Source organism: Panthera leo, chromosome B2 (assembly GCF_018350215.1).
Source record: "Panthera leo isolate Ple1 chromosome B2, P.leo_Ple1_pat1.1, whole genome shotgun sequence".
NCBI classification, from domain to species: domain Eukaryota; kingdom Metazoa; phylum Chordata; class Mammalia; order Carnivora; family Felidae; genus Panthera; species Panthera leo.
Window position 1 is genome coordinate 137,039,831 of NC_056683.1, and position 27,843 is coordinate 137,067,673.

Consider the following 27,843-nt stretch of genomic DNA (forward strand, 5'->3'; position numbering starts at 1 on the left):
GGCCGAGCTCCGAGGCCCAACCTTCCTCCTTCTAGCCGGCTCCGCGCGTCCGGAAAGATGCTCCCGCAGGGGCCGGGCTTGGGGGCGGGGCCTCTGAGCGCGGGGAGGCCCCGGCCCGGCCGCACGTGGAGGTAGCCTACCACGCATGCGTGCACCCGCCACGCTTCCTTCCGTCTTGCGAGCGGGTCTTCTCCGAGTCCTAATTTTATCCTGAAGGCACCTCCGGCTCCTTTCCGAAGATTTCCCATGGTTATATAGCGTGGCCGACTTTCTTCGAGCAGCACACAAGTGGGTGTTTGGTGAGCGGCGACTCCGGTCGTCCGGGAATCCAGACTTTCCGGAAGACAAGCACTGCCCCCAGCCCTCCGTAGCCGCTTAGCCCGCCTCTCTAGGATTTAGGCGCGCTCCTCTCTCCCTCTCACTTTCGCCCCTCCCTCTGCCCTCAGCTTTTGCGCAGGCGCCTTTGGCGGGCGGTAGCTGCAGAGTTGGCGGGTTGGCGCCTGCGCGATTCTCTCAGGCGCAGGGGCGGGCCGCGGTGGCGCGCGCACCGTGGGTCTCGCACCTGCCCTGGCTGAAGACGTGGGGCTGCGTGTCCTCGTGGCCTTCCCGCGGTGGGACAGTCGCTTCTTTCTTGTAAGCGTATTTATTTGTCTTTTCAACCAGAGTTCTCCAGCCACCGCTACTTTGTACGGACGTTAAGTTTATTAGACTTGTATCTACGCTTTCCTGGGTTTTTGTTTATTTATCTCAGGGGCCAAGCGCGAGAGACAGCAGTCCTGCTCCAAAAATAAAGGTTTATAAAACGTCTTGCGGTGAGAGCTTCAGTCCCCACACTCTAGGGCTGGAAGCCTCGGGCCAAGGGAATGATTTTCTAGTGATGTCAGGAATGGGTCGAAGTATTTATTAAGCTTTCGTTGACAACTGGCACTACAGTATTAGCCCTGCTGAACTTTTCAGCCCGAGTGTGCATTTAACTGGTGACAGTGCGTGCCTTGCCGTCAGCCTTTTGGCCACAGCGCGGTGAAGCTACAGGGTGTAAGCTCCAAAAAGTCCAACTCCTTGTCTTCTGGTTCTTCTGGGTTCTCCCTCTTGCTTTTCTGCAGCTTTAGAGAGAGTTAATACTCGATTTACGGTACTCGCTCAGTTATATCGGTGGCAAGTCCTAGTGAGGCAGGGCGGGGACTGGGGTGAATTTTGCACATGCTGGTTGGATCCCGTCGTTATGCATAATTATGATAGTTCGTCATGGTGTTTTGCATTACTTTTCCTCTTTAAGAATGTTGCTTTAAATTCATATTTTTCTGGATTACTGGCATTTGGGCATCCTCTTAAATTTTGCATCTGAGTGATGTGTCCCACTCGCCTGCCTTAGCCCCGTCTTGGAGCTAGGTCCTGGAGATACATGGTTGGAAAAACAAAAGCCCTGATTTTCAAGGAGTTTTCATGCTAATGGGAAAGAAACTGACAGTTAACAATTGTAGTTCAGGAAAGAGCAATATAAACTAGATTATGGGGCAGGGAGTGGGCAGTAGGGGCATAGATTAATGACTCTGGGTGGTCAAGAGGGTTTGGGAGGCTTTGGACCAAGATCTGTTGGGTAGGCAGTGCAGGGTAGGCAGTGCAAAGATCGGCTTAATAAGCAGAGGGTAGAGATGGAAAGTGCGTGGCTTGTTCCAAGGAGATAAGGATGTCTAGAGCACATTGAGCAAGTGCTAGAGGAGATTAGGTCAGAGAGGTGGCAGCCAGATCCTGTAGGATTTTGTAGGTTTACATGTGGACTTTAGAGTTTCTTCCGATTGCAGTGGTAGTTGTTGGAGGGATTTCAGCAGGGGAGTGAGTTATTTGTTGAATGGATGTTAAAACTATAGTAGCTTTTTGTCTTCTAGGCATTTTGTAAATGTTAGTCTTTAATTCTCACAATAACCTTGGCACTGTTTAATTTTTCGGAAGTGGAAGTTAATTCTTAGAGAACTACACAGCTCATAAGCAAAAATTCCAATCCTGTTCTTTTTCTGTCTTTTTTCAATGTTTATTTTTCAGAAGGCACAAGTGGAGCAAGGGTAGAGAGAAGGGGATAGAGAATCAGAAGTGGACTCTTGGCTGACAGCAGCTAGCCTGATGAGTTTGAACTCATGAACCGTGAGATCATGACCTGAGCCGAAGTCAGACCCTCAACCAGCTGAACCACTGAGGTGCCCCTACAATCCTGTTCTGCTGGATAAGTCCTTGTACTTTACTCCTTTGCTGGGTAGGCCTGATTTTATAGTACATTTTCACATTACTTCCCCATTTGACCTTTGAGATCTTTACTCTTTTATTTTCAGATGTGGGCAAATGTATGAAATTTGAGGGGAGAAAGGGTTTTCATTAAATTAATTGAGCACCTGTACTATATTGGACCTTAACTACTGTTTAAAAGGTATTCTCCAGCAGTTATTGATCTTTTCAGGAAAAGGCTAAGATCTATTATTAGGAAAATTAAAATTACTGTAGCAATAAAAAGCAATATACATAGCTAAGCATATTTTATTGTATACTGGAATAGTTTATCACATTCTTTCTCAGCCTATTATTTAATGTTGATTTTAACTATTAGACTACTACTGAAATATTGATTATTTTGAAATATTTTTAACTGACAATTTGTTCAGTAGGTTCATGAGCATCTGTTAATTTCATTTTTAGTGAGAAACTTAGGAAGGGCCATTTTGAATTTTACTAGATATCAACAGATGTATGTACCTCTTTCTTCCTGCACTTCAATTTCAGAATTATTGAGGTTTTACGTACAAAATGAAGCATAGAGAGAGTTGCCCTCTTTCAGCAAATTTTTTTTTTTTTAAGTTTATTTGAGAGAGAGCATGTGTATGCACATGGGGGAGGGACAGAGAGAGGGAGAGACAGAGAGAGAGAATATGAATCCCAAGCAGGCTCCACACTGTCAGCACAAAGCCCAGTGTGGGCCTTGAACTCAAGAACCATTAGATCATGACCTGAGCTGAAGCTTAACCAACTGAGCCACTGAGGTGCCCCTCAGCAAATTCTTATTTGCAGACCTACAACATGCAAGATATTATGGAGTATCTGGAAATAATTGGGACATGGTACCTGCCCTTGTTCTTATTACCTGGGCCTGCCACCTAATAGACATAACAGATGCTCAGTAAATGATTAAAAGCATCATGAGCATGGAGGGAAGGAGATAAGGTATATAAGATATAGCTATAATGCAACACTGGATAAGTCAGAGACATCTGGTTACACTGAGAATTTTTAGAGGACAGAGAATTTACTTTTATATACTAGGATAAGGGAATAATCTGTTAGACAGGTTTCTCAACCTCAGCACTGTTTACTTTTTGGCCCAGGTACTTATTTCTTGGGGGCTGTCCTGTGCACTGTAGCATCTTTAGCCTCCAAATATTGCCAAATGTCCCCTATGGGCAAGCTTGCCTCTAGATGAAAACCACTGCTGCTGGGGATGTCTTTTGAAGGACTGGGGAGGAGGGTGGCCTGGCATAAAGAACATGATGGGGGAAAACTTAAATGCAAGTGCAGTTATCAGAAAAAATGAATTTGATGTGACCTAATGGGGGTAGTGAGTAAAACAGGCCAATATGAAATAACGCTGGATGTGGATATGGGTGTATTGTATGCACACTTAAGACATGGAGTTTTATTTGGAAGGCAGTAGGAACTTACTAAGTTCCTACTTAATAAGGAAAAGCAGTGCATTTGAGCCAGAGAGTGACAAAATCAGAGCCTTGTTTTTTAGGAAGATGAATCTGGCTGTTGTGTTACCTGAACTAGAGAGCAGCTAGGATGGAGGGAGAAGTCAGGGGACCATAAAAGTAGTCCAGGAGAAAAGTAATTGTGGGAAAGAGCAGTGGTAATAGAATCCGTGAGGATTAGAGTGTTGAGGAGAGTAGGATTTAGCAATGAAGTGCATGTGAGGAAGAGGAATCAAAGATGACTACATTTTAAATTTGAGAGAGAGGGAGAATGGTAGTGCCATTAAAAAAACTGAGAAATGGGTTATGGAGGAATATGACATTGAATTTTAAACATAATGATTGGTTATGCATCTTCAAAATTGCTATTACAGCTGAGTAAGTTTTGATTGACTGCTGTTCTAGGCCACTCTGAAATTGTTTTTTTCTGAATAACATATCAGATTTCTGGACAAATATTTTCGCTATAACTGCCTTTTACACATCTGTTTAGTGCCTGTTGTAGCATAATGTTTGGTCCTGAGGAGACAAGAATGAAGAAAACATACTTTTGTCCATTCATGAGACAATGTGAGAGGTCTAGCAACACACACTTATTCTAGTCCCTGACCCACTCTTTTCCATTTCCTTATTAAACACACAGTCCTGAGACTGGTATTACCTTGCCATAAATGTTGTCATCCTGGTATGGTAAAGTACTGTGGAATTGCCAATGAAGGGCAGTTAATTCTGCCTAGAGGCTAAGGTGCCCTTTAGGTTGGACTTCGAAATCTTTCTGCTGAGGTAAGCCAAGAGTCTGTTCCAGGTGGAGAGCACAGCACATGCAAAGGGAGTGGGAGCAACAAAATGCATGGTTTATGGTGAAGATAGCTGTATAGATGCATTGTTTGTACGAACAGCTACAGATTTGGAAGCCCTTAAATATTAGACTTAGGGTTCCAGTTGGTCTCATGCCACGACTGTTGCTCTACCCTGATCCTTCCCTGGTTCCAAAAATTACATTTGTTATTCTGGTAGTAGCTATATTAGTGAGTGAAGTGGAAGCCAGTGTCCATTCATACCAGAATTTGTCAATTAATCTGCATGTGTTTATAATACACCTACTGATGCATGTGTTAAACTTAACATTGTTAGAATTACCTAGGTATTATGATTTCTTCTCTAACCAACCAACCGTGATGTTCTAATGGACAGGAAGTTTAAAAATTGATCAAAAGTTCTTTTCCACCTTCATTAATACAGCTATCAGACCTTTTCCCATGGGGCAGGGAGTGAGGAAGTGGAGTGGGATGGGGGGGGGTGCGGATAACTAAACTTTTAAGAGCTTCTCTTGTTTACAGAATGAAATTCAATAGTCAAGACTCTTCACAATCTCAGTCCAACTTTTCTAATTATCACCTGTTAGAAGAGGTAAAGAGAAATTAAGTAATAATATGTTGTAATATTCAGTTAACATAGATATATCCCTTTCATTCAAAAAGGAAACCCGAAAGACCTAAAAGACACAAACTGGGAAACACATCTTACATGGACCTTATGCAGGAATTGCCTGTGGTCTAATTAACAAGTCTTGGTGTATTCTTGAGTTGCATAGGTCATGGAAAGCTATTTTCATCAAATGTGCTTGTGAAGGTAGAGTGTCCTTCATGAACATAATGCTACAAGGGAAATTCAAATTCTCTGATGTATTTGATAACCTTTGGCCAGTTTTAAAATTAATACCTGTCTTTACTGAGTTTTCTCAGTAAATAGTAAACCTGCTATTTCTTAAAGAATAAGGTGAAACAAATTACTCTGAAGGTTAGTACAAGCTAGGGCTCTAGAGGAAATTTGGCTAATTAATACAGGTTAACTTAAGAAAGAGGAAACACATTACCTCACAATGATATACTTTTAAATTTGTGTAGAACATATGCTTATAAGAATTCAGATTACTGTAGGTTCAACAAATAGAGAAAAGCATGCAGTTTGGGAATTAATGGAATGTCTTCTAATTCTTTAACCCTTTCATCATATAACCTTAATAATTAAGTCATTTTATTTCTCTGGAAATTCTACTTTGTTGTAACTACTATAAAATTAACATTATCTACTAGATAGAGCTATTCTCATAATTGTAGTCCTTAGTTAATTTCATGTTTTCAAAAACTAGAATCAGCATTTCCAGCCTTTCTCTCTTTATGGGTAACTGACCTTTCCTGTAGTTCTTTCCCCTCCCCTACTCTCCCTTCCACTCTTTGTAGTTAAACACATTGAATTTACTACTCTTCCTTACAGTAAGGAGCACATACACCATGGAAGAACCATGGGGATATCTCCTGTTTTTTGTTTTTTTAATGTTTATTTTTCAGGGAGAGAGTGAGCATGTGCACACAAGAGAGAGGGAGGGAGACAAAGAATCTGAAGCAGGCTCCAGGCTCCACACTGTCAGCGCAGAGCCCGACGCACAGAGCTTGAACCCATGAACTGTGGGATCATGACCTGAGCTGAAGTCAGATACTTAACCGACTGAGTCACTCAGGCGCCCCTCCTCTTTGTTTGTTTCTTTTTTTTTAAACATTTATTTATATTTGAGACAGAGAAAGAGCATGAGCTGGGGAGGGGTAGAGAGAGGGGGAGATACAGAATCTGAACTGTCAGCACAGAGCCCGATGTGGGGCTCGAACCTGTGAACTGTGAGATAATGACCTGAGCGGAAGTGAGACGCTTAACCGACCGAGCCACCCAGGCACCACTCGTATTTCTTTATCAAGCACAGTAAGCACTTTTTAATCTCTGTTGCCCTCAACACCAAGAGGTCTTTCACAGCTGTGTAGCCTCAAGCAGACATTCCCAGGCTTTCTTCCCTTTTAGACCCCAATTCTCTGGAGTCTGTCTTCTCAGAAAAGAGCTGATCATAACCAGGACTCCTATGGAAAATAAGAGCCACTAAACTCCTTTTAAATCTTATGATGAAAAAATACTGATAAAGATTCAACTGATGTAGGGGCACCTGGGTGGCTCAGTTGGTTGAGCATTGGACTGTTTGGCTCACATCATGATCTCGTGGTTCTTGAGATTGAGACTCGAGAGTCAGGCTGACAGTAAGGAGCCTGCTTGGGATTCTCTCTCTCCTTTCTCTGCCCCTCCCCTGCTGGCACATGTGCTCACTCACAGTAAATAAACTTTAATTATAAAAAAAAATATTATACTGATTTAGCTTTAAGCTCACTTTCAACAATAAATTCTTCTCCTTTCACAAGGGTTAAGTCATTTTTCTCATCTGTCCATGTATTTTAGAGAATCAAATACATCTCAGCACATCAGAGCATTCAAACTTGGCTTATTTGGTATATATTTTAATAACAAAAATGCTAAATCAGAGGAAAGGGAGAGAGTATGCAAAACTAGCTGAGTGTTAAGCTCCAACTTCCAGTTTGTAGGAAATACTGTGACTTGAGGAATTAAATGACACTGTAGTAGCCTGATCTTCTCAAATGCAAATTCATTGCAATGTCATGAAAAAAAGAGGGGGCAGCAGTTGGCAGGGCTATTCTAAACTTACACAATGTAACCAGCAGATTCCATGTGGGATCCTTAGTTGGATCCTGGTCTGAAGAAGCCAGTTAAGGCATTTGGGGGAGAATTGGGAGGATCTGAATTGGGTATTTGAAGATTTTAGGGAACTACTGAGAATTTTGTTACATGTGATAATAAATGATTAAGTAGAATATATTATAGAATACGTATTAAAAATAGAATATAATATCCTTATTTTTAACAATGCAAGTGGAAATATTTAACAATGTAACAATACTTGTAACTTCTAACACCAAGAATCTATGAAAATGTATCAATTGTTGAAACTAGGTAATGCATATGGGTATATTTAGGTCAGTTACCAAATTGTTGCCTCTCAGCAACAAATTTACCCTTCATCACCCCACTTCAGAGTACTGCAGCTGGACCTGTTTGGTACCAAGTTTTGTCAGTAGGGGGTGGTGGAGGGACAGGCTTCTCTCGTTTCTCATCTAGGGCACAGCTGCCAGCGGGAGGAGGGGGTGCTCTTGGCCCATGTGTCAACAGGGTGCCAGGATACTTAGTCCACATTACCCTGGGTGTTTCTGTAAGGTGTTTTTACATGAAATTAACATTTAAATCAATGAACTTTGAGCAAAGCAGAATGTCCTCCATAAGGTGGATGGCTTCATCCAATCAGTTGAAGGCCTGAAAAGAAAAAAAAGACTGGCCTCCCTTAGGCAAGAGAGACTTCTCCAGCAGACTGCTTTTGGACTGGAACACAGCATCAGTTCCTGTGGCTGTCTCCAGCCTGCTAGCTCACATTGCCAGGTTTTGGACTTGCCACCTGCCGTAGTCACATGAGCCAATTCCTCCTAATAAATCTCCCACATCCTACTGGTTTGGTTTCTCTGGAGAACCCCGACTAATGCAGACACGAACTGATACTTAACCGTCCAACAAGTTTCTCTGACACCTTGGTGAGAGACTGCTTGTTTATCATTCCAGAGGGTTTGAGGTCCTGTTTGCAAGGCCTGATCCACCACCACCTGCAGACCAGCTCTGGCTCAGGGCAGCCCAGGGAACCTTTCTGTCATCAAGTAGGCCAAAGCCATGCTCTCTCCAGTAGTCCTGACTCTACCCTGGGGGAAGGAAAGCTCCTTCGAAGGGTGTTCTTTCCTTGGGGACTCTCTCTCATTCACAGTGCATGAGTTCTCGCTTATCCCCTTATAGCTTATCCTATTACCAGTTAAAAATTCTTTGTACCCAAATTATCCCTGTTCAAATTCATGGTCTGGTTTCTGTCTCTTGAATGGACTTTGACTAATACAATATTTACTGTATTTCTTTTATGTTTGATCATTTGCTAAACATTTTACAGTAAAGAAAACAAAGTACTGTTTTTGCTTTGTTTGTATACTTCACATAAGAGTCCAAAATATATAAGCAGAGTCATGATTGTATTGTACATTTTTTTACTAATATATTGAGAGGTTTATATAAATTATGTCTTTAAAATACACACATTACTTCCAAATGTATTAACTCATGTTTTTAAAGAGAATACTAGTATTTACACACAATGTAATTTGCTGTGGTAGAATTTTTATAAGCTATAAGTCTTTAATAATAAATTAATTTACGTTTTGGAAATAATTTCTACTAAAGATTCATAATCAGCGTAGTCCTTCAATGACTGTACAAGTTCATCCAGTAGATATTCCCCTTGCATAAAAGTTTCAAGATCATGAAGTGACTTATTTATTCTGTGATCTGTGACCCGGTTCTGTGGAAAATTATATGTTCTTATTTTCTCTGACCTTCCTTTGGTTCCAACCTATACAGATATATATGAAGACATAAGATACAGTTAGATTCAAAGCAACTAAACCTACAAATTTAAGTTACCTGGAGATTAAGCTCTTTGTTTATAATCTGAAACACAATATAAGAACCAAGTTTCAAACATTTTTAATCCTCAAATAACATGGGACGTAATAGAAAAAGAAAAGAGTAATGGCTTTAAAGTGAGACAGATTTATAGCATTTGATCTTCTGCCATTTCAATGCTCTACAACTTCAGACATTTATTTAAACTTTAAATTTTAGTTTCCCCATCCATAAAATACAAATAATACCTACAACACAGTGATGATATGTACAGACAGCCTAGCACAGAGTTAGCATTCAAATGGTAGCCATATATATCTGTGAATTAATCTGGTCATTTTCGATGATGAATTCCCAGAAAAAGGAATTAATAAAGGGCAAGGTGGTTGTAAAATTAAATGCCAAACAGGAAGAAAGTAAATTCAGTTTGCTTTCCAACTCCCATAATTTTCAAAGGATTCAAAATGGGGATTCCATATATCCTCTTTTAGTAACTTTGGTTAAAAATCTGAGAAAAACAGGGGCGCCTGGGTAGGTGGCTCAGTCAATTAAGTGTCTGACTTCGGCTCAGGTCATGATCTTGCAGTTCGTGAGTTCAAGCCCCAGGTCACGCTCTGTGCTAACAGCTCAGGGCCTAGAGCCTGCTTCAGATTCTGTGTTTTCCTCTCTTTTCGCCCCTACCCCACTCTCACTCTGTCTCTCTCAAAAATAAATAATAAAACATTAAAAAAAAATCTGAGGAAATAAAGCCCTTGAATATAGAAACCAGGGCAGAGGTTTAAGATTACTATGAAACACATATAACCCTCTGTTGAGCTACTTGAATTCTTTCCTTATTTTAACAAATACACTGAAACAATTTCAGCATATATAAAAACTGGCTTATCTTATTTTTATACTTTTATCCTTCAGAGCATTTTTCAAATTATTTTACAGAGGGAGAGCACGTGAGTGTGCAAGCGGGGAAGGGGCAAGAGGCAGAGGGAGAGAGAATCTGAAGCAGGCACCAAGCTCAGTGCAGAGCTCGACACAGGGCTCAATCCCAAAACCCTGGGTTCATGACCTGAGCCTAAATCAAGAGACGCTCAATAGACTGAGCCACCTAGGCACCCCCTTCAGAGCATGTTTTAAATTAAGTTTTACCTGAATCTTTCTAGCACTGTATCTTTTATTTGTTTCTTCTTCTAGATGCATGCTGTACAGTTTTGCACGTAGCTTTTTCATAGCCATCTCTCTATTTTTCAGTTGAGATCTCTCTTGTTGGCATTCAGAAACAACACCTGAATAGTGTCATGAGAATTAAACAGTTTTAATAGGAAAATCTTCTTCATTTATTATCAAGAAATACTTTTTCCTTCTTTTTCTTCTTCCTTTATGAGGAAAAAAAACAACTCTAATAAAGGAAGACTATAAACTAAACAAATAACTTTATTATAGAGTTCTCAGAAAACTAAAAATTGAAGATTAAGCTATAGTGCAAATACATTCATATTGAAGGCATACATACTAAACAAAAATCATTACTCATTTAATAAGGATTGTTTTTCCATACCCTTAACTAGCAACCATATATTTTTTTAAGTAGCTATTTGTCATCACCAAAACAAAAAAAAGTTAGTCCTAATAGAGATAGGCACAATTAATATTTTTGTGAGGAGTTTCATCTATTTTTCCTATTCCTGTTTATATAGTATATATTATATAAGACATCATCTTAAAGTTTAACTTGAGCCTTCCTCAAATTCTAAAAAGGAAAAACCTACCAATCACTCCTGTTCAACACTACTGATCCATGGGAATTATGCCTATTTGAGGTCAGTCACAGTGTATTCTTTCTAGGTGTCTGAAGTTTGCTATCCATCTGCTCTTTATCACATGTAAATCACTGCAGTAATAATTGTCAATCACATTTAGTTCCACTTAAGAGTATATTGAAGACTTAAGAAATATTTAGACACAGTTCCCCTGCGTATCTCCAGTAGAACTGCTGGAGGTTTGTGGATGGACTTCATGGAGCAGCAGCCCTGGAAGTTATGGGCAGAACTCTGCATGTGAGCATGTTTCTGAGAAAGCAAGTCCAAGCTTTCATTTTCGCAAGGAAGTCCATGTCCTCCTCCCTTCAAAGAAAGCTGGGAACTAGTGATTTTGAGCATTTTCTGATAAAGAAGAACCCATGACAGTGACTTCATTCTGAGGATTTTTTTTTTACTTACTTATTTAAATTTAAAAAATTTTAAGTAGGCTCCACACCCAATATGGGGCTTGAACACATGACCCTGCTATCAAGAGTCGCATGCTCTACAGGTTGAGCCAGCCAAGCACCCTGGATTTTCTTTTAATAGTGACATTTACCAAGTATGAAGTTGAGGAAGCTACCTGCAGGACTGTCCACACCTTTTCGTCATCGTCACCTGTACGGAAATTCTCTGGGCTTAGGTCCCTCTGTCTTCCTGGCTTTTGCAATTATCCTGCAGAGTTTCATCTAAGGATTCTAATCTAAATAAAGTATTTAATAATAATCTTTAGTAGTATATATTCTGGTAACTGAGGATCTATTACAGTGGAAAATCAGTCAAGTTAATCAGAATTTGTTTTCTTTCTTCAAAGTTTTATGTTGAAGAAATAAGGACATACCTGTTGGAAGATGAACTATCCGGACAGCACTGTCCGTGGTATTTACATGCTGTCCTCCAGCTCCACTGGCTCGTTTAGTATCAATTCTCAAATCTTTGGGATTAATTACCAGATTGATCTATACATAAGAGGCAAAGTTGGGATTTAAAAATATCACATGTATGTGAACTGTTCAAGGGCAAGAACTGTCCATTTATGTGTATAATTACATGTCATAGAATTATAAGATTGAGAAGTTTTAATTTTAAGGATAGAAAGGTTGGAAGGATACCATTTTTTAAAACATCTCTTTTTTGGAAAAGTAGATCAAAATATAATACAAAACAAAAACAAACCCTCCCTAATCCTCAAAAACTGGACTTCTCTGTTAATTACCCTCTTCCTTAATACATGAACAGAAGAACTTAGCTAATACTAGAAATGTGAATATAGGAATTAAAGTGAGCTTCTGTGGGTTATTTCTGACTTAAAAAAGACTTTAACACAGGAAAAAAACACTGCTAGCTTAAGAATTATGGGAAGGCTTATTTTGTTTAATTTTAAATAAAGGGGGACTTAGGACAGGCAGATGGAAACAGCAAAAGGCAAAAAAGCCAAGAAGTCATACATAGCTGGGATCTGACATCAGCATAATGCTCTGTCCTGGAAGTCGCCATCAGAAGCACCAGATTTTAAAAAGCTCTATTTCATGAACTACTACGGACCATTCTGCAACAGGTCCGCACCCTGACAACAGGACTCCTACCATTCACAGGCCCTCTGTGTCTCCCTATGTGCTCCTTGTATGGTTGCTAGAAGCATTAAATACAGACTTCAGTCCATCTTTTCCTGAACTACTCCTTCTGTCTTCAAAATACTTAATACACTTCAAAATACTTCAAAATACTTAATACATCTTTTCCTGAACTACTCCTTCTGTCTTCAAAATACTTCAAAATACTTAAACCAAAGCGACTAATATCTTCCTTAACTGTTCTGTGCCTCATCTAGGCTTCATGTATAAATTAGATTAAAGAAAGGAACTTAAAGAGTCAATAAGCACCTTCCCCCAAGTGAAAAGAAACCTCAATTAAACTTTCTTTTCCTCAAATCATTCATACTTCATCCTGAAAAACAAGTCATATACTTCCTATCACTTTCAGCAAAAGGGATGTAATTTATTTTATAAATATCATATAGACTGAGAATTTGCTTGTGAGAATAAAGTATACTCATTGTGAGCACTGTAACAATATAGTTCCATCTTTTTGAAGTTTGTTATTTATTTTGAGAGAGAGCAGGGAGGAGGGGCAGAGAAAAAGGGGAGAGAATCCTGAGCAGCTCTGTGCTGTTAGTGCAGAGCCCGACACTGGGCTCAAACCCACGAACCATGAGATCATGAGCTGAGCTGAAATCCAGAGCTGGATGCTTAATGCTTGACCGACTGAGCCACCGAGGCGCCCAATGTATTTGCCTTTTAATGCAACTGGGTTATGAAGTAGCAGTTCTGTTAACCCTTGTTAAAATAGAATTCTTCTATTTACACTCTGGGAAAGTCAGACAAAACAAAAATCATTATGAAGGGTAATCAGTATTAAATCCTATTTAAAGTAGGGTAATACTCTTTCTCCTACTGAGATGGTCTTACAATAACTAAGTGGCGGACAAAAATTAATAAATATTGCAACATTAGATCATTTATATATCTTTAACTGTTACAACTATCTATTGTAAGATATTTTTTTGGACTGAGACAAGAGATTATTAAACCCTCAAAATACATGATAAATGCCAAAGATGAGCAAAGGAGTTATTCAGTTCAGTGAAGTGAGTTGTTACTCTGGGGGCAAGGCACTGTGCTGAGCGCAGGATTCCAAGGAGAGGAGACTGATGCCTTACCTCGGTCGGTTGGGGTAAGATTGCCACAGTCATGGTGCTGGTATGGATGCGACCTTGCTTCTCTGTTTTTGGCACTCTTTGTACTCTGTGTACACCACCTTCAAATTTCAGGTGCTTATAGGCCTCTACACCCCCAATGCTGGCAGACGCATGTCTAAGGCCACCTTGAAAATATTGAGTAAACAATTATTATTGCCATTTATAAACAACTGATCACTTCCACCATTTTGAAATATACTTAAAAGAGCTACAAACCAATATAAGCATACAGAATATAAAAGCATTGAAGTACTTTAGTAAGTCTAGATATCCAGAGTTTTAATACTTAATACCTTTATTGCTAATAATCACTAAACATAAAGTATTTATGGTATTAATGAACTGATTCAATAACGTATAAAAGAGCACTTTTAAAAGACCATTAATCATTCAATGGTGAGTAGTGAATGACTAGTATTTTATAGGCCCACTCAAAACAGGTATATTTGTATTCAAAATTATTAAGTGAATGGTAAACATAAAATCAGGTAAGCTTCCTTACCAATAAATTCTAAAGCTTAGTTATGGTCTCTCCAAACATCATCATATGACACATGTAGATAGATTAAATCTGTTCTTTCCCCAAAATGAATTAAACAGTGTACTTACCTATTTCACTTGGAAAATATTCCAGGGTTTCAAAATGCCATCTTTTAAATGCAGCATATTGCTGATACATATCAAACATCTCTGATGTAAACAACATTGCCTCCTGACCCCCAACTCCTGCAGTTACCTCCAGGATCAAATCATTTTCATCTGTTTCTTCTGAGGGAACCAAAAGTAAGATAATCTGTAAATACAAAAATATCACTCCTCCTATAATTAGGAATTATTTAAAACTTAAAAAAAAACACTAAATGATTAGATGCAGGATTTAAAAAAAAATTTTTTAATGTTTATTTTTGAGAGAGAGAGAGAGAGAGCACGAGCAGGGGAGGGGCAGAGAGAGAGGGAGACGCAGAATCCAAAGCAGGCTCCAGGCTCTGAGCTTTCAGCAGAGCCCGACGCAGGGCTCGAACTCCCGAACCGTGAAGTCATGACCTGAGCCAAAGTCAGATGCTCAACCGACTGAGGCACCCAGGCGCCCCAAGATGCAACAGGATTTAAATAGTGAATTACTTAAAGTTTCTCTAAACAAATATTGCTGATTACTCTTCAACCATCTTGCCAATTAGAACCATATAGTAATGCATAACTTCTAAAAAATATAATGTTACAACTATATTATAAATGCTATAAGGTCCAGATAAAACTTATGGGTCTAATTTGTTTATTTTTGGTGTTTATGTAAAACTTTATGTCAGTTCTGTTTGTTTAATAATTCAGAGCTTGTTGTGAGTAGGACACTATACTGTGTGCAGGATGCAAAAGAAGATCCTAACTCTTATCCTTTTGAAATCTATAGCCTAGTATGGCAGAAAAGAAAAAAAAAAAAAAGACTAAAATTGTATGTTTCTATTTTTTAAGTTTCTTTACTTTGGAAGAGAAATTTGTAATTTTGGAACTGAAAAGGCCCTTAGAGATGATGTGTGATCTGGTCCTTTTGCATGTAAAGGAAAATGAGGCTGTAGAGACTAAATGACTTGCTAAAGAGAAAAAGGTTAGCTTCTGGCAGAGCAGGCAGAAGAACTCAAATCAAGGTGCCTAGATCAGTCCTCCTTCCCTGACAATATACCTTTCACACTTCAGTATGTACTAATTAAGAGGATGCAGAATAAAAGCTTCTTTCGTTAGGTGAGTTAAATAAGAAAAGCTACCAACATTTACTGGTCTCTTAGTATGTGACACTCTGTTAAGCACTTTATATACTTTAATTCTGAAATCAATCTTGGGAAGATAGTATCTTGCTCTAGTTAAGATGTAAAAACTAAGTTTAAGCTTAATTTAGTTGAATAATCTCATTGCCCAAGAACATACAACTAGAAAGTGGAAGAACTAGAATTTGAACCCAGATCTGCCAGAATTGTGAAGTATCATACTTTATGTTGGTTGGGAGCGATAGTTGTTACTACTTTTCCATCTCTCTAGCCTATGCCAGTACATCATGGTCATTCAAATCTTGAGTAACTAGTTGAATTTATGTGTTTGTTAACTACTAGTCAATGAACAGAAACCTTTAATACATACATCCTTGTATTTCACAAAAATATTAGAAAATGGGAAGAAGGCAAGTTATATGAGACTTCATGGTGGAACTTTCCCTCTGGAATGGGTGGTAAGGACATTAACTTTTGATGAGTTCCACTTTTGACTACAGAAGAAATGTAATCTTTAAATGAAGCACCCCCTTTTCCTGGGCTCCTTCCTCACCATAGCATGTTCTTTTACTTACATCCTCAGAGATAACTACTATAAATCTTTAAGCTCTGCTTTACAGAATCTGCATAAAAGACTAGGTCTAATTTAAAATAATGATTACATTGGGGCACCTGGGTGGCTCAGTTGGTTAAGCGTCTGACTTCGCTCAGGTCATGATCTCACTGTTCCCCAGTTTGAGACGGGCTCTGTGCTGACAGCTCGGAGCCTGGAGCCTGCTTCAGATTCTGTGTCTCCCTCTCTCTCTGCCCCTCACCTGCTCATACTCTGTCTCTCAAAATAAATAAACATTAAAATAATGATTACTCTTCATCTAATGCCTATATATTCTCCCATATGTAAAACCAAAGCAGTATAATTCAGTTCTAAAAGCCGAGGGTCGATTCTAGGTCTGGCACTTTCATAGCGCCAAAGATAGGAAAAATATTTCTGCTGCCAAGGAGCTCACAATCTACCACCGCTCTGTAACTGTTTCTACTCACCATCTACCCCTCACCTCTTTTAAAAAACCAAAAGAGGGGAAGTAGAATACTGCTATTTATCCCACTGCTTTTTGGAAAACTCATATCAATATGGCAGTCACCTTTCTTTCCACAGCTGTCTGATCCTTTTATTATGATAAAAATAGCACCACCCGGAGTATACTTTTTCCTGCTTTAGAAAAGTTTATAATTCTAAGTACTAACAAGCTAGTTACTTCTTGAGTTGTTTTTATCAACTTACAATAAAATTCATTAGAAGTAATAGCACAAAATCTTTATTCTTTGCAGATACCATACCTGATGCTTCAGCTGAGTTATTTGTTTTTGGCATGAAGTTATTTCATTCTCTGCAAGTTTCCTTAAGTCTTCATTTTCATCTATGGAAATAAGGCAGTAGGTTAAGTTTTTCTTAATTAAGGAATTAAACAGAATTCAAGGTCTTCATTTTATTATTGTAGCCAAAGGGAAAAATGTCTTTCTTGTCCTTTTCATAACTGCCATTAATTAAAAGTAGCACTGTATGCATTAGTTTTCATTAGCATGTAGCTTAAAAGAAAAAACAACAAACTTTTTTGCTGATGACAGACGCATAAGATTAAAAAGAATCTACAGAAAAATATAAAGAACCTATTGAACTATCCTATAATTCTACCCCCATGAAATATTCATGTTAACAAATATGGTTTTAGTTTTCCAACTTGGACTACACAACAACAAATTCACTGAGTAGTCAGACCAGAAGGGGAATTAAAGTTTCCATCAGTTAAACCACAACTGAATTAAAAAATAGAGGAGTGCCTGGGTGGCTCAGTCACTGAAGCATCCGACTTTGGCTCAGGTGATGAGCTCATGGTTCATGAGTTTGAGCCCCATGTCGGGCTCTGTGCTGACAGCTCAGAGCCTGGATGGAGCCTGCTTTGGATTCTGTGTCTCCTCTCTCTTCCCTTCCCCTGCTCATGCTCTATCTCTCTCTCTTGAAAATAAACATTAAAAAATTGTATAAAAAAATAGAAATTTATTATCTCTTTACCAAATATTTCATTAATATAAAATATCCACCAAACATTTAGATCTTCCCTAATGTTTACAGAAGGTTTATATGAAGTACTCCCCCACCCAACTTGCTTTTACTTTCTTTTGTCTGAGTTTTCATTTTTACCTTACAAAATATATTTTCTCATTTCTCTATCCTATGGACAATATGCGACCTATAGAAAGGAGAGAAGGGAAATTTCTTTAGTTATTACAAATAGCTTTCTTTGTTGAAAGATCAGGCTCTTCCAAAGTATCAGTTTGTATGTTTGTTCACTGATTAAGTACCAGCTATACTAGGAACTGGAGATAATAATATGTAAGACCTGCCCTCAAGGCAGGATTTTAGATAATTTTAGTTTCTTTATATTTTTCTAGGGGAGAAAACTCACACAGAGTTACAATCTAAAACACTTTGTGATTAAATATTAAAATGGTAGCACACTAAAGGACTGTTTTTGCATTTATTTTTGGGATGGGCAGAAAAAGGAAAGAAGCATTAACTCAAGGAGAGAAAATGGCAACAGCAATAATGAGATAAGCAACTATTCGGAGTGTTGGTGGAAAGGCAGGAAATTATTTTGGCAAGAATTCTGCACAGAAAAATGTGGTGAAATGGCAAATGTGTTTTATTAGACAAAGGAAAAATGAATTCTAGTCCTAGTTCAACTGCTAGGATTCTCTCAGGGCAACATATCCAACTTCTCTGAATCTCCATTATCTCAGGAACAGTGAAGGAGCTAGGCTGGATGACCTCTAAGGTGACTTTCAGTTCTGCATCTTCTGTAAGGCTAAGGGGATTAGAAATAAGGTCTTGAAGTAATTTAATTTTAATACTACATTTTATTTAACCCAGTATGTGTAAAACATTATCATTTCAACATGTACTTTAAAATATCAAAAATTATTTTTTATATTAGGTGTTTGAAATCTGTTATCCTTAACAGCATATCTCAATTCAGACTAGCTACATTACTGGTGCTTAGTAGCCTTGTGTGGCCACTGGCTACTATTACCAGACAGCAAAGCTCTGGAGGGTTTAGACTGGGGTTATTCCTAGGCAGTGGAAATATACTAGTTCTTTCTGATTCACTGTTATTAATCAACATGTCCACTCGGCACCTATCACATGCCTGCCTTCTCCTCTACCAATATGTTTATGTTTTCCCTGCTGTAAAGGTTCTTGTTCTCTTCAACCCTTCAAGTGAACACTTGTCACCCCCCGCTTTTCCGTCCCAAACTCCTGGAGATTTAATGCCAGGTTTACGATTTCTCGTGTTAATTCTCATTTACTTCTCTAGTTGTCACACTGGATTTCATAATCATATTAATAACATCTTGTTTTTAAGTTTTATTTATTTATTTTGAGAGAGACAAAGACAGCATGAGTTGGGGAGGGGGAGAGAGAGAGAGAAACACAGAATCCGAAGCAGGTTCCAGGCTGTCAGTACAGAGCCTGATGCAGGGCTTGAACTCACAAACCATGAGATCATGACTTGAGCCCAAACCAAGAGTCGGACACTTAACTGACTGAGCCACCCAGGTGCCCCGACACCGTTTTTATTAAAATCACCCATGATAAAATTGCCAAACGTAAAGGCTTATTTCAGTGTCAGCTGAAAAGGTGAGCCCTTTCTAAGTCCAGTATCAACAATCCCTTGACATTTTAATTGGTGTTTACAGCTTCATTTATCTTGTTCAGGGTCCCAAAGCTCTGCCTTTTCTTTCTCGACCTTTTATAGCTTTGTCCTGCCTGCTCCTCCAATCCTGTGTATTTCTACCTTTGTTAGTGTCTTGTTTCTTTCTCAACCACTTCTTCCTGAGTATTCTCATCTGCTTCTAAGCTTTACTTTGTCAAATACATGCTGAGTTCTCATACGATTATTCAGGCTCAGTTTTTCTCCTCTGCCAGTAGTGTTTTCTCTAGACCATTATCTTTATCTGAATTTCTTCATCTGAATGTCCTTACAGGTACTCCTGGCTTAATATGGCTGCCTGTTTGGCACAAAACATCTTTTTTTCCTAAAATTTATCCAACTTTTATATTTTCATCTTAGTTAACAGTACCATTCATGTTCTGAACCCAGAAGCCTAAGACTTTTCTTAGAATTCTCTCCTTCACTCTTCTCGGGACGTAAGCCACCAAATCCTGACTATTGTTAGAATGTCTTGTGAGTGTGGCCCATGCCTACCACCACCTCTTTCTTGCACGGTTTCAACTACCTTCTCACTGGCCTTTCAGCCACCAGGGTCCCTGGAGAATACTCCAGTTCATTCTCAAACACTGACACCAACATTAATCTTTCAAAAGATGTCATTTCTCGCAGTGCCTGGGTGGCTCTGTCGGTTTAGCATCCCACTTCAGCTTAGGTCATGATCTCATAGTTCGTGAGTTCGAGCCCTGCATCGGGCTCTGTGCTGAAAGCCTGGAGCCTGCTCAGATCCTGTGTCCCCCTTTCTCTCTGCCCCTCCCAACTCGTGCTGTGTCTCTCAAAAATGATTAAAAAAAAAAAAAGTCACTTCTCTGCTTAAAAACGTGCTAACTTCTCACAGTCTGTAGGAACAAATCCAGTTTCTTTTGTCATGCAGCGTTCTGAACTGTGTTTCTGGTTTCAAGTTTCTGTTACATTATCAACTCCCATACCTACTCTATGCTCCTGCTACATCATGTCTTCCAATTTGGTACTTTCTTCTTCTTGCTGGCCACCTCTGCCTTCAATCCCCTTCTCGTACTGTTTGGCAACCTCCTGCATTCTCTTTGAAATCCACTTAAATGCCTCCTTTTGCTTTTTATAACTGCTCTTTATTGCAGAAATTAAAATGAGCACTTGTTCACATATATTTTCACTTCTTCACTAGACTTCAAGCTCCTAAAAACTAGTTCTGTATTTTCTGGGTAATTAGTCGTGTCTGACATAAAGTAAGAATTCAGGAGTTGCTAAATGATATTTTCTATCATTAAGCTGAGTTGTGTTCTGCCAGTAACAATTTTCTAACATTCTGTTTACTTCTTTACAGCTAGGTTTTTAAAATATTTAACCCGTATATCCATTTGGTTTTTAAGCTTGGCTTAAGCTATGAAATCAATTTTATTTTTCTTGCAAAGTATTTTTCCTAGTATGGTTAAGAATCCTTTTTTTAACCCCACTCTGGGAAGCCACATTTTCTCTTAAATCACCTGATTTAGACTCTCCTTAAGTCTCAACTAGACTTCAGTCTTCTGTTTTCCAAGCATCTGCAATCTCGTTCCAGGCTGACTTCCAGATTACCAGACAGAAAACTTTCTAAGCAAGTAAGCCATTTCTGGCATTCACTCCCCAATCTAAAAGCTTCAGCTGGCTCCCTTCTGCCAACAGGATAAAAATCAACCTTTTTAGGTTAGTATTTCATACCTTTACAAAATGTTTCAACCTGCCACTCCCCGTAACTTCTCTTCTTTCTTGGTTAACAAAGAGTACAGGGATTAAAAACATGAGATTTGGAGTCAGTCCAATCCAAACCCCATTCCTTAAAAGCTGTTTAGCCTGAGCAGTTATTTTACCTCCATGCCTCATGTTCCTCTTATGTCACATGAGGCTAACTACCTACTTCACAGTTTGATATGTGAACTGGGTGATTTAATACATAAAAATAGTTAAGCAAAGCCTGAAGTACGGCAAAATAACAATAAAGGTTAAACTATTATTAATATCCTCTAAGGGTGGAACTTTATCACTGCACAAGACCTTCCCAACAAGTTCTCCTTGCTTTCCCTAGGTGTTTATTCAGTTATCTGTTCTCACTTTTTCAGCTGTAGTATTAATTTTCTCTCCTTGAATACATCTTCTCTAGAGTCAAGCTAGCCAAAGTGTGGTTCATGGGGGGGTTTGTAGAAATGCAGAAACTTAGGACCCATCCAGATTCGAATGCACACTAATCACTTGGGAAACTTGTTAAAAACGCGTATTTCTAGGTCTCAGATTCTGAGTCCAAAGTCTAGGTTTAGCATGCACCTCTCTTGACACTATCCCAGTTGGTCCCTTTGAGAAACCCTGCTGTCAAGCACGTAACAGGGATGGTCCCTTATTTGTCCCTGGTAAGCTAAAGATCTTCGGCCAGTAGACAATCGATAAATTTAAATTTTGTAAAAGGGGGCGGAGCATTCTGTCCAGGGAGCACAGGGGCTCAAAAGGGAGAGGATGGAGTCAGAGCGCACACAGTGATGCCTTGACCTCCGATCCAAGCCAAAAAGGGTTGCAACGGAGTAAAGAACTTCTAACTTGGGGAGGTATGGACACCTGACCAGCGGCTTAGTTGACGAGGCAAACTAAGAGTCAAGAATCGGCTTTGAATCCCGTTCCCCTAAGCCCGGCCCTCACCGTGTAGCAAATGCTCGGTCTCCTGCAGCTCCTGCTCCTTGTCGCTCAGCAGTTTGGCCACCGCCAGCAGCTCAGACCCCCCGAACTGCAACTGGGCTTCACACCTTGCCCGGCGCTCCAGGAAGGTCCGCAAAGGTCCGCCGGGGGCGAACAGCTCCTCCAGCGGCAGGCTGCCGCACTTTAGGTGCCGACGGGCCGGGCTAATAGCCCGGAACGCCCGAAGACACCGGGCAGCACTAAACAGAAGCCGAGACCGCATAGCCAAGCTGCAATCACCGAGGCGGACCAGAACCGGAAGTTTCGGATAGCGAATCTCGCGACACTGCGCGGAGTTTGGAAACCCGGCGAGAACTGATCGTACCTACCCCAGCGCACGCGCCAGTTTTAAAGGGCCTCGCGAAAGCCTCGGTGGGAACTTCCAGGCAAGCGTTTAAATGTTGCCACGCGCGCGCCGGCCGGAAGGGGGCAGAGCGGGATGCGATCGGAGTGAGTCTGGGAGACCCCTCTAAGAAGCGCGGTCGGAAACGTCTCGGATGTACCAGGGCGGTGTGTTGGACAGGAAGGGGGATGTTGCAGGTTGCCACCCGGTTTTCTGACGTCGAAGATTTATTTTCCAAGCACTGAATGAGGATTTCGAGTACCGCAGCGGAGGGCAGTGTAGTCCGCTACCGGGGCTGAGGACACAGGCCTTTCGTCTCCAAGAGTGAATTGTAGGATGGGCATCGGTGTGTGTATGTGTGCTTACTCCTCTTCCTTCGTTTCTGCTTAAGTTTCTCTTTCCGGCGGTGGGTAAAGGCTCGTATTAATGAGGACAGGACTAGTGTACTCAAAAGCAACCTGTGAGAGTGGTTTCTCAAAATCTGCTTTCCTGTCCTCTATCTGCCATGTAACTTGCTTTCAAACAACTTCCTTCCTCACCCGAGTCTCCTGACAGTCCGGTCTCACTCCTAGTTATCGCTAGCTACTTTTAAAAGAGATTGAGCGATTCTATGTTCCTATAAACCACAGCGCAGCAAAGCCTTAATAGTCCCACCTTCGGTAGCCCAGGCTCCATCTATCTCTCCAAAAACCTTAAGATAGCGGATTGGTGCCAGGGATACTGAGGTTTATTGGCGTAATGCTCTGCATTTCTCTAAAGATCTTTTCACAACCCACCAGTGGGATGGATATGAGGGAATAAGTATAATCAAGACAGTCCTAGGGATACACGGGCTGACTCACTGGGAACTCCCACTAACTGGCTTGCTCAGGGTCTACTGTGTTCACTGTTGAGAGAGCTGAAATACTGAAAATTGCAATTGATTTATTAAAAAAAAAAAAAAAAAAGGTAAATACAGGAGCCCTTGACAAGGTTAAGTCATTCTTAAGTCGTCTACTCAACGCTACTGAGATGAAGTATAAAATTTTTGTAGAATGTGTTTGCATTGCCTCTATTCATTCCGGAGCTCCACATACAAATATAAAGTGAAGTGGCGGGATGAGATGTCTCTCCAAATAATACCGACCAGAAATAGGTTTTGCTACTTAAAAACTCCAACTAATCATCTCAGTTATTCGTTTCACTTGGTGTATTCAAGCCACACTACTTTATAAAAGTGTTCTTTAAGATAGTGGGCTGAAACCCATTTTATTTTAATTCTGATCCGAGTATAGAACAGGACCGATCAGGTCATTTTTTAATCTTTATTAGAAATAATTATTTCCCAAATCTAAACTCAACTTTGAATTTTTTAAAAAAACACAAATGGTGGAAGTCATTTTAACTCAATGTGATAAATCTCTCAGCTGAATTCTCGAAACAAGTCATTTCAAGAATATACTTTATTATTTATAAAAGGTGAAAAAATGTAATAAGCAATAACCTTATGGAACACTGTAAAGAATCCAGGCCGAAATTATTATATTCCCTCATAAGCATAAGCAATTTAGGTAATATAAATAAGTGTACCTTTTACTCCTATAGTGTTACACCAATGAGGAAACAGTAACTTGTCTAAGGATACATTGGTGAATTCTTTATTAATTCAAAACATTTTTAAAAAGTGTGATGCATGTGTATTTTACAATAATATCCATAGGTTTCCACAATAATAGTCAAATGAAAACAGCTGTAGTTTGATTTACTTAGAAAACTCAAAAAGAAAAGGTTGAAACTTTTGAATTTTCTTACATTATTGTCATGCTCAAATTCTATTATTACATGTTGAAGATTCTAGCATTTTCAGGAAGTCTATTATTTGTACATAGGTAAAATGATAAAATAAATTCAAAGACAGGGGGAATAAAAACCCAAAACAACTTAAATTGGAGGAAAATAATCTGGATTATCTATTCAATTTATAAGTACCTACAATTATTCTGACATTGCAAAATAACCAAGTATGGTGTCTCAAGCTGCATTCATGCATTCAAAACTTCTTCATGGTCCACTAATATTAGTGAAGTACAAAATGTGAAGTACAATGAACATGGTAGTAAAAAATTGCACACATTCGATATGATAAATTTTACAGAACCAAGCACACTGAAATTTTTTTTTATATTTAGCAAACATCCTAAAACCATATACAAGAAACTGTATGACAAATCAGTTAAAGCAAAGGGGGAAAAAATCAAGTCTTTTACAATGTTTCAATAATCAGTGTTCATTATTCAACTGAGGGCAATATAGAAAAACACTCAGCAAAATGATTATTAATTTAAATTACCTCTTCTGAAGATTAAACTAAAATCTTTACTACCCAAAGATGTAGAGGATAAGGTGAAGGTAGTTCAAGGGAAAAAAATCACTTTCACCTCCATTAAGTGAATGTTCAAGCTAACAGTTTCAGAGTTTCATTTTTCCATTTCACTTTCCAATTTATTATAATTTCTTCATAGTATTTAATGGAACCTAATAGCAGTGCTGCAAAATCTGCTCAGAATTTTTTTTAAGCTCAGCGTTAACGTCCAGTGAAATTACCTCTAACATAACTTATTAAATAATGTATTGCTCTGTGGCAGTGAAACCTAACAAACACTACCTCAACTGAATGATCACGGTCAATATGAACAGTGATAAGTCTTGGTGATAGTAATACGGCATTTTACTTCTGTGGTCTTGCAAAAACTGGTAACACCTGTCTAATCATGGGAAAAACATCAACAAATTCCAGTTAAGGGACATTTTACAAGGTACTAGACCAGTACTCTTCACTACTGTCAAGGTCAACAACAAAAAATGTTTGAGCTTAGAGGAATTTAAGGAGACATGATAAGTAAATGGGTATATTGAATGAGATCTTGGAACCGAAAGAAGATATTAGGTAAAAGCTAAGGAAATCTGAATAAGCGTGACTTAATGCATCAATATTTCATGAGGTGTGACAAATGTCTCAATAGATGTGCAGTATACAGAACTTCTCTGTGCTATCTTTGCAACTTTTCAGTGACTCTAAAACTATTCTAAAATAAAAGGTTTAATGAAAAATTTTATGAACACAACCATTTTTTTAATTTTCATATTTTCATGGTAAAATTAGTTACAAAATCATACTAGAATGCTTTCTATTCCAATGACAGTATCCATGTTTTCTAATGGCCCATCTCTCATAACTTAGTTTTTAGCTTTACTTCCACATATTTATTTGGCGAATTATTTGATGTTTATATTCTTCCTGTCCTTGGGAATACTGTTTTTTTCCCTTTGGAAATAAAATTTTCAAATGATTTATCTTATTTAAACATTTATTTTAAGCATACAATTTATACACATACACACATCTATATACATATATCTGTGTATGTGTATCATTGAAAGAAACCTACTTCTTGATTGTAGATTCAGTGTGATGTTCATGAACTGAAAACTGAGCGTGAATCATATTATTGAACAAAGCAGGAACAAATTCATATAGTCTTCCATCTTAAAATCAGCTTGGTTGCATTTTTTTCTTTCTTTGTGATTTTTTTTTTAATGTCTACTTATTTTTGAGAGAGAGAGAGAGATAGTATGAGCAGGGGATGGGCAGAGAGAGGAGACACAGAATCTGAAGCAGGCTCCAGGCTCTGAGCTGTCAGCACACAGCCCGAAGCGGGGCTTAAATTCATGAACCACAAGATCATGACTTGAGCCAAAGTCGGACGCTTAACTGACTGAGCCATCCAGGTGCCCAGGTTGGTTTTTTGTTTTTGTTTTTTTTTTGGATGAATAATTAAATCAGATTTTAAAGTATGGTTTCAAAAGAATATGGGAAAAGTGCATTACAGTGGCATCTAATTCATAACATTCTTGAAATAGGAATAATTATTGAGCTGGAGAACACTGATAAAATAATAATGTTATATGTAACACTTCATTCTTTCCATGTTTACGTTATTTAATTCTCATGCCTACCCTGTAAATAAAGTATTCTGTTTCTCATTTGAAGATGAGGGAACAGGCTCAGAGAGGTTCAATAGAATATTTGCCCAAAGTCATATGACACAGACATGTCACTTGAAATCAAATTTAAAATTAAAGTCTGGCATTTGGGAACAAAAAGATCAATCTGTGCACAATCGTGTGTTGCAAGGATACTATTAAGAATGTTACAGGGAGATGAGAAGTCAAGTTTTTGGTTATCAGTTTTATTGATAAATATTTGCAGTTGTAGCAAGTGAGGAATAACTAAAATTTCTACAGATTAAATACTGTTTTCTCAGAAGAATAAGCATTTTATATTGGTCAGAAATTTAAAAAGAATTGAAAAGAGCATGCAAATATAAATGCTTAATATTATTTTGAAAGTTACGGTCATAAACTGTCAATATAAATACACAGACAAGAAAATATCTTTACTACCTTTCAAAATAATTTGCCAATGTATCCAGTGCAAAGTTTTTAAAATTAATGTTTGATAGGGTTCTATATAGGCATTTTAAGATCTAAGAAACTGTAGGTGGCTTTTGAAAGAGTTCTTATTTTCCTATTTCTGATTGTATTTAAAATTTCTTTCTTGTATATTTATTCCTCAAAGCATCTGATATGTTGTATTTTTTGCAAATATAATTTGTCACAGTTATGATATGACATTTTTTTCAATATGTTAAAAGTGTATAGAAACAAATGGGTAAGTTCAAAATTAAGAATTGGGTTTTATTTTAAATCAGCTTAATGGGGTGAAAATGTATTTTTGCCCCTAATATATAAATATTATTTACCTATTTCTATAGTCCTTTTGCAAAACTGAACTATCAGGTGAATATATGATATACATTTCATTCTGTAAGTAAGAACCTAGGCAGCATTAAAGGATACTAATAAACACCCATGCACCATGACCAAATATCAGAACTGGTCATCCTATGTACATATTTTAAGATTAAAAAAAAAAGAAGACCATATTATGGTCTTGATTTTTGCGCTCCATAACGTTGATATCAAAATTGTGTTTTGCTATTGTTCATATGCCAGCGCACCCATTGTGCTTAGAGCTGCCCTCTAACTCTGTCGGGGCATCTTTATTACCTTTGGGTAACATAATAACAATTATCCAGAGTAAAGAAGAAGCGTCATCTGGCCATTATTAGTGTGATCTATGTTACAAGATCCATCTCTGAAGAAGTCTGGCTCTCCAATTTAGTTACATGTATTTATATATGATCTATATCCTCTACTTTTCTTTCCATTATAGACACATCTGAATTTAGGCACTATAGAAAGAGCATTAAGCTCTTTCTGTGTGCATTAGCAGATTTTAACAGTACACAAAGATGTCCTGACGATCTGAAACACAAAGTGTACCTTCTAAAGTGCTAATTTTTCCCCTGGGAGGAATATATTCACTAGGAAAAATCAAATTCTACCATAACAAATATTGTGCTCTTGGAATGGTAGCATAGACACCAGTTGGGCGATTTTTGTTTATTATAGCTCTGTATTTAAAACAGAAGGAGTTATACCATATTTTAAAAATTGGTAGAGTTGCAAATATACATACTCTTAGATAGAAACTTTGAACG

The 27,843-nt window shown here is 38.5% G+C and overlaps 1 protein-coding gene and 1 long non-coding RNA gene across 6 annotated transcripts in view; one reads left to right on the plus strand and one right to left on the minus strand.

Annotated features, from left to right (window-relative positions):
• Window positions 1-8,670: 8,670 nt before the first annotated feature.
• On the minus strand, window positions 8,671-22,264 carry MTRF1L (mitochondrial translation release factor 1 like). 5 transcript variants are annotated; one of them, XM_042940100.1, is made up of 7 exons: window positions 21,862-22,250; window positions 16,769-16,848; window positions 14,280-14,463; window positions 13,632-13,795; window positions 11,754-11,871; window positions 10,263-10,399; window positions 8,671-9,066 (listed from the first exon to the last, which is right to left on the minus strand). In XM_042940100.1, exons 1-7 carry the CDS (start codon window positions 22,118-22,120, stop codon window positions 8,869-8,871), a joined length of 1,140 nt encoding a protein of 379 aa, XP_042796034.1. In that variant the 5' UTR covers window positions 22,121-22,250; the 3' UTR covers window positions 8,671-8,868. The 5 variants fall into 5 exon arrangements, 3 of the variants coding, with proteins under 3 accessions (XP_042796034.1, XP_042796035.1, XP_042796036.1); XM_042940101.1 differs by having other exon boundaries at window positions 8,675-9,066; window positions 14,280-14,438; window positions 21,862-21,942; XM_042940102.1 differs by lacking the exon at window positions 21,862-22,250 and adding an exon at window positions 17,631-18,363 and having other exon boundaries at window positions 8,675-9,066; window positions 14,280-14,438.
• LOC122220510 overlaps window positions 16,297-27,843 on the plus strand; it is a 70,230-nt gene continuing 58,683 nt past the window's right edge. Inside the window, exons 1-2 of the long non-coding RNA XR_006202906.1 lie at window positions 16,297-16,864; window positions 20,756-20,880. This is a non-coding gene — a long non-coding RNA (uncharacterized LOC122220510). The remainder of the gene's footprint in view (window positions 16,865-20,755; window positions 20,881-27,843) is intronic.

What these genes read in the sequence shown, in the direction of transcription:
- MTRF1L (XM_042940100.1), bottom strand. Translation starts at nt 22,120, where the DNA reads ATGCGGTCTCGGCTTCTGTTTAGTGCTGCCCGGTGTCTTCGGGCGTTC. An exon ending in ATATTTTCCAAGTGAAATAG is followed by an intron (nt 13,796 to 14,279) that starts GTAAGTACACTG and finishes AATATTTTCAAG; the next exon opens with GTGGCCTTAGACATGCGTCT. An exon ending in ACAGTGCTAGAAAGATTCAG is followed by an intron (nt 9,067 to 10,262) that starts GTAAAACTTAAT and finishes ATATCTGTATAG; the next exon opens with GTTGGAACCAAAGGAAGGTC.